The following is a 12584-nucleotide window of genomic DNA, read 5'->3' on the forward strand; positions in this document are numbered from 1 at the left end:
ACAAAGTAGCAAATTGGAGAAGTAGCAATCCTCAAATTGTATCATTATATGACTTCATATAGAGTAGACTGGGCCTAAGTAGAAGTATGCTGCTGGCACTGAATGAATGAATGACAACTTAAGATGATATTTTATGTGAGGGAAACTCCAAACAAGTGTGTTTCCCGCCATGCTTTATCACCGAGTTGTGCCGCCTGAATCGGACACCACCTCTGCTAAAGGTCATAAAAACGGAAACCCATTTTTATGACACACACACACACACACACACACACACAAAAACAGTAGCAGAGGAACTATTTCCACTGAGAAAAACATTATATTTAGAGAGTCTATTGTTTAGGCCCTCATTAAATTTGATTACAAGATGAGATGAGGGCCAGGATCTGGATAGCTTTAGCTAAACAGCTTCCTGGGGAAAACCCTTTATAACTATGGTTCAGTGAACTCTGGATGACCAGCAGACAGTATGTTAATACCTAGATTTCCACCAGCTGTAGCGGTCAGGAAGAATAACACAAGAGATGATTTCTGTTTTTATAGAGGGGGTGGGGGGGTGTAGCCTTGACTTGGAGTAAATGTTGCTTTGTATTTCAGGAGTATGGAGAGCTAAGCTGGGTCCCAAATTTTTTTCCCCCTTCTTCTTCTTCTTTGGTCGACATGACAGACTAAATTCTTCCAGGAAAAAGGCAAAAGAAGTGCCATAACAATGAAAACCATAGACTGAGCCCAGAATGAGTTTATAGTTTCACAACATACAATGGGTTTAGTGTTAAGTTGCACTTTAACATTTGGGACTTTTTGTTTCTCAATTTAGTAAATGGAAATGGGTTTTTTTTATGACCCTCAAAGTAAGATATTATATAAAAGTATGATTGGTATCATTAGTGGAACCTGGGTATTATATTGGCAGCAGTAGTGTGGACAGTTGCACAGTTCAGCATTATACCAACAGTTACAAAAATATTCTTAAATTGGGTTACCATTGACTAAATCCTGCAAATCTTCACAAATCTTCACATATATGCCTGATACACCAGCACACAGGACCAGCTCTTTAAAATTCTGTAAATATCTGACAACTGACAGCTCTGATCTCTCAGCCTGGATAGGCAAAAGGATTGTGTACACACACACACACACACACACACACACACACACACACACACACACACACAAGCTCCTACCTACTCCCACTCTGCAGTCATTGATTTTTCCCGGCTCAATACTGCACAGCACCAGCCTGTTCTGCTGACTGCACAAGCCGGACAGCGAGAGAGAGAGCGAGAGAGTAGAGAGAGAGAGAGAGAGAGAGGAGAGAGGAAGGAGGAGGGGTGGGGATGGTGGTGGGGTGGAGAGAGTGTAGGGTAGGGGGAGGGAGGGGGGGTGTTTGGTCATACTGATGCTGCTGTGGCTCTTGCTATTCAACACACTCGCAATTAGAAGGCGAATGATGGGAGAGGACGAGGGTCAGGGAGCGAGGAGCGAGTGGAGGGACGGTGGGGTGGCTTTAGCAGGGGGTCTGTGTGTGTGTGTGTGTGTACATGTGTGTGTGTGTGTGTGAGCTCCGAGGAAGGTTACAGCTCTGTTATTTATAACAAAATATAACGGGCGATGACGCGATTGTACACAACGGCGACAAACAAACAAAAAACAAAAAAAGGCAGGAGATGCTGTTTCCTCTACGTATGAGGGAGAAAGGGGTGAAGCTGTGTGTTGAAGGAGAGGAGGAGAAAAGCTGCAGTTCTTTTTTCTGTGGAGCTTCTAGCTTGCCTCTATGGCAGCCATTTTGTGCTTTTTCCCAGCACTGCCTAACATGGAACTTCAGAGCTGAGAACTGCAGAACACTGTTTCTAATGTTTAATGCTGGAGAGGAGGCCAAAAAAAACACACATTTAGATGAAATTGAATGTCGAAAATTCACATAAAACACTGAAACTATTCCATAAAAATTCCTCCGGTGTGATTATTGTTCACAAATGTTTTTTTTTTAAAAACTATTCCCACAATTCCCATATTCTCCTCTGCTTCTTCTCAGTGTGCCTGTGCTGTCTCTGAGTCATCTGCTCTGCTCTCCTCTCTCTGCCTTCCTAATGTATTCCATTTGCAGATTACTTCACTGAATCAATCAAGCCCGACCAGAGCCATTAGTCTGCCAAGCCGGCCGGTTTCTTTCTTTCTTTTTTCCCCTTTCTTTTTTTTTTTTTGGTTATGAGAAACAGAAAGCGGGAGAAGAGAGAGAGAGAGAGAGAGAGAGGTAGCATAGCGGCCCTGAGATAATGAAACGTATCTGGAATGTGTGACCCTGGCCAGTAGTGTAACTAGATCTGGTGGTGGTGGTGGTGGTGGTAAGGAGGGAGAGAGAGGATGGAGGGAGGTGGTGGAAGAGAGGGGTTAGGGTGTGGGGGGGGGGGGGGGGGGTTCATCCCTCAGTCACACACTCTCCCTGACCCACTCTCCTCTGTCATTCTCAGACCTCAGGGTTTTCACCGACCGCCTGGCTGGCTGGCTGGCTGGTTGGCAAGCGTCCTCGTTCTCAGGCCTGTGCACGCTTAAAACACAATACCCCCCCCCCACCCCTACCCCCACCCAAAAGAAAAGAAAAAGAAGGCGTGCATATACTTGCTCGCGCACATGCTTTCCTCTGTGGAGAGGTGATAACTGAGGAAGAGAGAGTATGAGAAGTAAGGGGGAGGAGGAGGAGGAGGAAGGGGTTGGGGGGGGCGAATAGAAAGAAGAAGGGAGGGAAAAAAAATAAAAAAAACACTGGCTGCATCTCAAGGGCTGCCATGGTTACTGTGATCCACGTGGTTGACACATTAGAGCCAACACAGTCCCTCCCCCCTGTTGCTGCCAATCCCCCTCTCTCTGTCTGTCTCTCTCTCTCTCTCTTTATCTCACTCTCTCTCTCTCTCTCTCTCTCTCTCTCTCTCTGCGGCCTCCCTGCGTGCCTGGCAGGGTCACGGTGCAGTCAGCTACTACAAAAGAAGAAGCCCGTCATTGTTACAGGAAACGCAGACGCACCAAAGCCGTGTTCCTCCTGCCCCCGACCCCACGCCCCGCACCCCTCTTCTACTGCTCCACCACCACCTTAATTACACACTCCACCCCCCCACCCCCTTTTTTTTTTGCACAGGGAGACACGAGAGTGGACAAACACCAGACAGCGAAAAAACCTTGAACTTCTCTTCCATCTTTCCTAAAGGCCCGGGTGTTTACGTTTGTGTGAGCCAGCGACCTCGTCTGAGAGAACGCTGCACGTTTACCACTCACACACGGAGAAGTGGGCTTTTGATATCCGAAAAAAGGGGGTCATGGGAAAAGTCGTCTCTTCCCTTTTAAGCGTGAGATCAAGTGAGAAATTTTCTCCACGCGTTTTTCTTAAAAAAAAAAAAAAAAAAAAAGCTTTTCTCTATTCTCTTTTTTCTTCCCGGCTCAGCTTCTTAAGGTGCTGACTTGACCTGAGCGAGTCCAGGAGTGTGTTATCTCCACACCACGATTGGAGCCCTTCTACCTGTCACATGCAGATGACAGATAGACAGAAGATGTTCAGGCAAAACTAAATTCATGCTCTGAACTCTCAGTCGAGCAACATGACAGCACCTTGGAGCGCTCGCTGCTGGATTAAGATAGGGAGACGGCAGGAAGCCGCTGCTGTCAGAGCGGACGGACAGGTGGGTGTCGCAGAGTCTTCTGCACCTGAATCGGGCGGGCCGGCCCGAGCCCGAGCAGCTGAGGCTTCTGGGAAGTCCGGCGAAGGGCTTGGGAAGAGGCAGCTCCGGCCCCAGCTTGAGGTTTGCAGGGCTGAGCTCAACCATAAGGGGGCACTCCCATCCCACTATGAGGGAAGAACTGGAGGAAGGAGGAGAAGCAAGGCAGGCCCCTGCCTCATACAACAGCAGCAGCCATTACAGGGTTTCACATACAGCACAGGCTGAAGAGAAACTCTCTAATACACAGCTGGAGAGCCACACAGGTTCATCATGTAACCCTCTACTTATGTACACGATGAGATAGATACTAGTGGTGGATGTGTGATGGCAGGAAAGTATCAAAATAAACACATCAGATTTCTGTTATTACATTTCTCTAAGATGTAGGCAAAGCACCAACCAGGATACACTGACAACAACAGGCAGAGTGTGGGAGCACCCTGCTGGGGTTAGATATCTAGTCTGGAGTATCAGTGCCACAGACACAATGTCTACTAGCTCTACAGGCAAGCTAGCTCCAGCTCCCTAGAGATCACCATTACACTGCTACTTTATCACCCAGCAGCCACGTGGGAGGGATAATAACACAGACCAAAAAAAAAAAAAAAAAGTGGGGGATGAAAGAGTGAAGCAGCAAAAATTTGGAGGATGGGATAAAAATAAAATTAAATTCATTTGACGCTGATCGATACTGCTCTGCTTTAACATTCCTGTGTGACGGTCGGAAAAAAAGAAAAGAAGAAGAATAAAAAGGACGACTATGAATCTTAATCAATAAGTGGGGAGTCCTTTTTATAAACGCTCCACATTTGCCTAATTGAACTTCTCTGTGGGGGTAACAAAAAAAAGGGGGGGATGCAACGCACACAAACACTGCAGCAGCAGTCTGTGTGTAGCAAACACAGTAAATTGAGGGGAGGAGGGCGAGGAGAGAAAGAGAGAGAGGGGAGGGTGGGGGGGGGGTCTGATTGCTGTGAATAATAGGGGAGATGGTGTGTGCGTGGGGGGCCTTTTGTAGAGATCACAATAGTAGCAGGAGTCCCAGAGCAGCGCACAGATGCCCGAGTGAGGCAGGCAGCTGCCCAGCCCGAGGTGAGGGTGCTGGGATACGGAGAGAGCCGAGGGGGCTGGAGGGGCCTTGGGGGTGATGGGTAAAGAGAGGTGGGGGGTGGGGGGAGCCTCCTCTCCAGACCCCTACAGCCAGTCTGCCTGCTTTTTAGAGAGGAGCAAAGCGCCCCTCCCCTTCCCTACTGTCACACACACCATAGCGTGTCTAGAGGGGCGCTACCAAATCAACTGACACCACAAGTGAATTAACTGGGTAGAGTTGTGGGGTAGGAGGGTGGAAAAGGGGGGTTTGGTGGGAGAGAGGGGGGTGCTAGAAAAAAATAAAAAAATTATACAGAGGTTATTTCATAGAGTGAGAGTTAATTTCATTGCTAGGCCCGTTCCATCCATCCGGGCTCGTTCCAGCGAGAGCGGGAGAGAGAGAGAGAGAGGAGAGAGAGAGGAGAGAGAGAGAGAGAGAGAGAGAGAGAGAGAGAGAGAGAGAGAGAGAGAGAGAGAGAGAGAGAGAGAGAGAGAGAGAGAGAGAGAGAGAGAGAGAGAGAGAAGCAGAGGACAGACAGTGCTGCAGTCAGCCACAGTCTTTGTGCTGCAAAACTAGCTCAGCCCAGCAGAAATGGAGGCAGAGGGGAGGGGCATGGGAGAGTGAGTGAGTGTGTGTGTGTGTGTGTGTGTGTGTGTGTGTGAGAGAGAGTGTGAGAGTGAGCCGAGAGAGCAGAAAAGGGAGAGGGAGAGTGGTGTGTGTGTGTGTGTGTGTATGAGAGAGCGCACAAGAGCAAAAAAAAAAAAAAAAAAAAAAGGGCTCGGGGTTTTTGCAGGGCTGAGAAACAATTCACTGAAGCAAAAATGCAAAACAACACACTTTGTCAGCAGATTGAATTTTCTCAAGTACATTAATTAAAAATCACATAGATGAGGGGGGAAAAAGAAAAGGGTGAGACGGAGAGGGAGCAGAGGGAGAGAAACAGACGAGCTTGGGAGAGAGGGGAGGGGAGGGGAGGGTGAGAGTGAGAGCGAGCGAGCGAGCAGGCGAGCGAGTGAGAGGCGCCCTGGAATCTGAATAAGACATGTCCACACAGGAAGCAAGGGCCCCAGAATAGCAACAGGAAACTGGCCCCGGACTCTGAATACCGTCAGCGGCGAGAGAGCCTCGCAAAACAAGGCTGCGCTGCACAGCGTTATGAAAGCTGATTTACTGAGAGAAGAGAGAGCGAACGAGGAAGGGAAGAGGAGGAGGTGGAGGAGGAGGAGGGGGAGGGGGAGGGCGCAGGCAAGGGAAAGAGAAAACGAAAATTTAGACGGAAAGAGGAACGATAGAGAGAGAGAGAGAGAGAGAGAAGCAGAGAGAGGGAAATATATATATTTCTTAAAAGCAGAAAGATAGAGAAATGCAGCAAAAAAAAAAAAAAAAAACTGTAATATTGAAAAAAAGGCAGGGAGGGGGTTGGGCCGGGTAGGAGAGGGAAAAAAAAGTGGGCCGGCCTTGTCAGGCTGATTGCTCCAGAGCTATGTCGCAAAAACAAGCTTAGCTGCCGCAGGAGAGCAGAGCTGGGCTGGGCTGAGCAGGGAACGGGGTTTTTGCAGGAGGGGTGGGGAGTGTGTGTGTGTGTGTGTGTGTGTGTGTGTGTGTGTGTGTGGTGGTGGTGGTGGTGGAGGGGGTTTCTCAAGAGTTGATCAGCACCAAGACTGAAAGATCACTTGGTTCCAGATCAGGAGTCTTGGCACATACATTAAAAAGGTCATTTGGGGAGGTGGAGAAAGAAGAGAAGGAGGAGGAAGGGGGGGGGGGTCTATTTGTTGTGATGTGGGTGGTCCCTGAGCTTTGCATATGCACTGGATAAGAGTGAATTTATGCTAGGGTGGGGTCCTTGGAGGGAGAGATGTGGTGATAAAGGTGGGAACACTAAAATAAGTTCAAATGCTAATGCTAAATTAAAATGCTAAAGACTTTCAGTTGATGATTGACTAAGCCTTCAGACGACAATAGGCAATTCATCCTCTTCCATCCTTTAAAAACGCTACATTAGTCATCTAGCACTCATTATATCATGGTTCATGTTCAATTCAACTAGGGCTAAATAGAGATGCTGCTCCTGTACACTGGTGTAAACAGGCTAACATACAACCCCAACACAAGTAAAGCAGACACTGTGAACCTTCGACCCTTCATTTAAGATAAAGCCACTCCAGATGAAGCCTCTTATTTTGGGAGACAACAGGAACTAGAGGACGGGACGGGACGGGACGGGGGGGGGGGGGCAGAAAAACAAACTCGAGCGTGAGTGTGTGACCAACATGTGACCTTCCTCTCAAGTCTGGAGCACATTCGGGGCCCATCGGAAAGAGGAGCGACCGCGACCGGTGGGCGGTCCTGAGTGGGATTAGGGCCCACAGTGAAGAAAGAGTGTACAAAAGACCTAAAAGAGGACTAGGAGGATTTCGTCTTCTAGGTGGGAGGGAGGGAAGTTGTTGGTAGTGGTGGTCTGGTGGTTTTTCTGATTCCCATGGGTTGACATTTAGAGGAAGTGTCACTTCCAGGGAATTATGAAAGCCTGACTGTGTCGGAGAGGCCTCCACAAAGTCGAGAAAGATACAGCGAGGATTATCAGGCTTGTCTTCCAACAATAAAAGACTCTGGACACACCTTATCAATTTGTAGATGAAGTGATGTGGTAGTTTTGCTGCTAATGAGACGTTCTCTTGATTTTTTGCTTCAAAAACATGATAGTCGGCCCCCAAAAACCTGAGCAGCTCTTGATGTGAATAGCTAATCTTTAAATGAGAACTCCAGCAATTCATTTCCACAGTTGAACTTTCAGGGGACACATTAAGAAAGAACGACTAAAATTGGAGAAGGAGAGATTGATATTTAATTCCATTCCGACAAAACTTGCGCCTACATTCCCCTTAACGCTAACTGGGCGGCACCTTTTAGAAGATCCTCGGTTTACAGAAGGCCAGCTTCTTTCAAACCCACCATTGCGACTTTGTAATGCAAGGCCTTCTTTTAGTTGCTGATATAACCCTGATGACATCATTAGGTTTTTTTACCCTCAAATTTTGAAAAACTCCCCCTGAGAGTCTCTGAAGACTTCATACAACTTGGCGAGTACACTGAAATTCATGTGTAAAACTGGTGGAATGCCCCTTTGAGAACCAAGACTGGTGTTCATTACAGACTTAGCCAACAATGTGATACGTTTGATAAGAAGTACAGCAAGGTCTCCCCCCTCTTCATAGATCTTAATCCATTTCCTTCCCTAGAAATAAGGTCAAAGACTACTAATACCTAGTTATATGCTCATGGTGTTGTATTCATTGTTCTAGATTACCATCAGCTTAATTCCTATGGTTGCATTCACACCAAAACAGGTAATCTGATACCACAATGGACTGGTCTACAATGGTGGAGGCATGTTGTTTGAGGTACTGGTAAGACAATGAAAATACAATCCAGGAAACCCAAAGAAAGGCCTTCACAACTCATAGTGGCAAATCTTTGATTTGTCGTTGCAATGATCACGAGGTTAACATATGAACGCGGTGTTCACGTTATCCACCAGTGTGTTTGTGTCTGTGTTGGGTTACGTTTCGGCAAAAGTTGAGTCTGGTTCAACTTCTTGCCAAACAACCGCTGCTGGTTTTTGCTGAGGCCTTTGTGGTCCTGAACTATGCCCCCCTTTGAAATGAATGGGAAGACTGCTGTTTTTTTCACGCATTGCTAGATTTGGTGTGAATGCAGCCTTAGACCTTCAAACTGAAGCTCAAAGAGATTTCCATTAAGACAGCAGCACCAGGAAACCAACCGGTGTGATAAATACTCAACAGTTTAACAGTGCATGTATGTCCTGAAGCCAGTGTGAAAACAAACCAGGAACCAGCTTAACCTGCTCAGCTAGTTCTACTGTTGCTGCCCCCCCCCCTCCTCCTCCCTCCTCTTATCCACAGCTCTTTTTTCTCAAGCTGACTGTTGCTTTCCTCTACCTGCGCCTTCCAGCAGGCGCTTGAGCCTCTTGTACTGCTTTATTCCCACCTCAACGGCCGACTAACAGACGCTGGGTTTTTAGCACCTGGCTCAAACAGATCCATCTGTGCTCTGGATGAGGTGATGTCTGGCTAGCTCTCTCGCAAATGCTACTTAAGTAACTAAATGGCGCTTACCCCTCAGCCGCTGTTGGATCAGGATTCAAACGCGTTCTGAAGCAGATTAAAACAAATGCGTCTGTACAAATCACTTGCAAATAAACACCTCCTTTCTATCAAATTAAACCTCTTACCTGTAGATCTGTAATCTGTACAAACATTCAGTCAGGAGAACACACTGCACTGTTAAACATGACTCAAGTGAGTTCATTAAAGAATCTAAGATTAGATTACCCAATACTTAGAGTGTATCTATACCAGACTTCATCTATCCTACTACTGCACACCTGTTCTATCACAATTACGGGTGTAATTGTGTCTATTGGACGCAATCTGATATAGATAGAAACATAAACATAGAAATCTTGAATTGAAATGAATACATTTGGAAAAATATGGTACCTGACGGCCAGATGCTGATGAGCTGAAGATTGCTGGAAATCTCCTCGACATTTTGGGTTATTTGAGTTTTTTCGATATATCGGTGCCTGTGCAAGACTCTACAATGCCAAAATTATATCAATTTTTTTCTATTTAACCTAATAATCAAAATAAAATGGTGTTAAAATTAGAAAAACATGTAATTTCAATCAGGAACTAATTAAAGATTAAGCAAAAAATGGGCTAAAGGGCAAACCAAAGCTCTCTATTGAGTATTTAACGTCCTCCACTGAACATTTACACTTCCATTAACAAATGTAACTATTCATATCAATTCAGAGTCATGCACTCTAAACGATTGGTAAGACACGCCCCCTTCTTAATTTATACTTTTGGCTTTCTTGTGAAGCGCCTTCACAATCACACGTCTCCTGTTGTCCATATGTTAAGGGGTCTACGATGAGCAATGAAGACCACCAGGTTCCATGCAAGCTTTCTAGCTTATAAGGGCACATGGATCATACATAAAAACTATTTTAATGCTTTAAATTTCTAACATTAGTTAGCTTGTTAAAGACACTTTCCCACTTGTTGTGTTTATTCAGCCACTGCTTCTAAAGACAGTAATGTTTATAATAGAGGTCTGAGTTGGTGTGGATTGATCAGATGGGTGCTTCAACAGTGCTAGCATGCTACTGTCAAGCATTCAGTCCCAACTTCTCCTTGACAGTGTGTGATAGTCTGAGCTATGGACACATGTCAGTTGTTTGTGAGATTGTGCCACTTAAGTCATTTGTGGATAGTACAATGACGTCTGTTCTAGTATGAACCTATATGTGTGCGTCTACTTCATAACACCTGCCAGAGACAGTTGAGCTGTTTTGATTGGGTCAGTCTGGGTTATACACGCTCTAATCTGCACATGGTGTCATGTGAGGGGAAGAGGGGGGAGGAGGAGAAAGGGAATCGGTTCATCTCTACCTTAGGCAGATTAATGGCTCTCACAGCCAATCACAACACGCAGATAGGGAATCCCCAAGAAGTCTGAGGGTGGGGGGGTGGTTGGGGTGGAAGAAAAAAAAAAGAGAAACAAATAAAAATAGCCCTGGCCTGGCCTGCCCGGCCAATGGCTGAGCTCCGCAGAGAGATGTATAAATAAATAAGAGAAATAAATAAAAGAGGAGGGAAACACATCCTGAGGGCATCCCCTACTGGCATAGACAGCGCCTGCCTCTCATCCCTCCCTCCCTCTCAGCTTCTCCCACTCCAACCAATCACTCACACTATTTGAAGTTATTTGCTTGCACTCCCTCAACACCCCCCACCCCCCACACGCACACACACCTCCTTTTCCTCCCCTCACCGCCGCCGACTCTGCTCTCTCACTTTCATTCTCTCTCATTAATGATCTCATTTCTCACTCTCCTTCCCTGAGGCCCAGAATGAGGTTAGCTCCGCAGTCTGACCTATAAACACTGCCATGGAAACTGCAACGTGTTACACCGAGACACCTCTTTAACGGGGGAGGATTTAAGGTGGTGGTAGTGGGGTTTGAGGTGGGGTGGGGAGGAGAAGAGAAAAGGGGGTTCTCTCACCTTTATCTCAGCCGGAGGGCTATCGGACGCGAAGATCTACTTCGCTTTCACCAATCCTTTTTTTTCTGGCAGATTTCAGTAGAAACCTGCTCTGCTTAAACTCTGCTTTACTCAGTCCTAACATCAGCTTGTTGTTATGTACTGTGTGTACATTGGGAGTCGAGAGGCAGTAGAAGAGAGAGGGGGTTGTGATACACCTTGAACAGATGACAGACGTAACACAGATTTTTTTTTTTTTTAACCCTCTGCGCCTCATCCTCGAAGATTTAAAAAGATTACTTTGACTTGACTCATTGCTGTCCAGATATTGAGACAATAAATTGCTGAAATTTGAACCTTACGTGTCAACTGGGGGGGGGGGGGGGCACATTTGTGATGTTAGGATATGTAAGACATCTACACAGGCTCATGTCAGTAATTTAGGAGGTTTGCTGACAGAAAGCAGTAAACAAAGATGGGAAGCCACCGGTGTGTGCAGGCCGTAGTATTGAATATTGACTCAAGTAAAGAATGTAATACCCACAGTAGAGTGTAATAGTGGATAGTGGGTTGAACATTTTAGAAACAAGCATTAATGTTCATCAAACTTGTGTGAATAGATGTACTCATGTATTAAGCCTTGGTGAAGCTTGAGAAACCATCTGGGGTCTAAAATCTGTTCAAGTCAAAATGATTCTGGTTATCAAAAAGTTTTGACATATATACGGGTGTACAAATTCAGAATCCAAGTGAGTCCTCTTTAACAGCACCGACAACAACAAAAAAAGCTACTGGCAACACTTAGACTAACTTAGCTAATTATTACATTTTTTGGCCGTAGCCGCAGCAGAGCATAATTACTTAATACCGAGCTGCCTCTAGTCTCGAGATTATAAACCGCTCTGAAATTTTTTGGTAAATGTGTCTGCTTAAAAATGAGCCGTGAAGCCTGTTGGATGAAAACGTTGCTCGAGCGAGCAGGGGTCAGTAGTTGAGGAGTGAGAGGAGGAGGTGGAGGAGGAGGGGGGCTCACCGGCAGACTGGATGGCCGGGCCTGCATGCTGTCTTCTTGACTGCTCTTGTTGGAAGCCATGGGCTGGTTGGAAGGAGGGGCGCTGGACTGGGAGCTGAAGGAATCCTGGGAGAGTTCCTGATCAGGGACAATCAAGCTTCTTGTTAATATGTATAGATACAAATATAAGAGGCAAACTGTACTAAGGGGGACAGAAGAAATCATGTTAGATGTTTCAGGTTTGGCTTAAAAGCAAAAGTGCCTTTAACTCTTTTACTAACTGGCTCAATTGTGGCTCCATTTTATTACCTTTATTTAACAGTAAAAGCTCTGGTGTAATTGTTGCAGTTACGTTTTGAAAGTGGTCTTGGGCTATTTCAAACTCTGCTACCCTTTACTGTGCTTTATCAGAGCTGTGACCAAGTACATTCCTTGATAGCAGAGTAAAAACATTTATTTACTACTCATTTTAATGAATTAAGTTTGATTTAGATGGCTTTCCTTACATGTTAGTTGAAAACTTACGATTAAACATGCCCCAATATCAGTACTGATATCAGGTCAATACTGACTGAAAGAGCTGAGTTGGGTTTTGGTGACATTGGGCTGATGTAGTATCAGATACCATTTTAATACATTACGATTCAGTAAATGTATATCTATGTATTAATTAGATACATTTCATTTACAAAGCTA

The 12584-nt window shown here is 45.7% G+C and overlaps 1 protein-coding gene across 1 annotated transcript in view; it reads right to left on the bottom strand.

Annotated features, from left to right (window-relative positions):
• arid1ab (AT rich interactive domain 1Ab (SWI-like)) overlaps positions 1-12584 on the bottom strand; it is a 53529-nt gene that overhangs the window by 15349 nt on the left and 25596 nt on the right. The window contains 1 exon segment of the mRNA XM_053334178.1: positions 11910-12026. Coding sequence (XP_053190153.1) covers positions 11910-12026 — 117 coding nt within the window.

This window comes from Scomber japonicus, chromosome 15, assembly GCF_027409825.1.
Source record: "Scomber japonicus isolate fScoJap1 chromosome 15, fScoJap1.pri, whole genome shotgun sequence".
Taxonomy (NCBI): domain Eukaryota; kingdom Metazoa; phylum Chordata; class Actinopteri; order Scombriformes; family Scombridae; genus Scomber; species Scomber japonicus.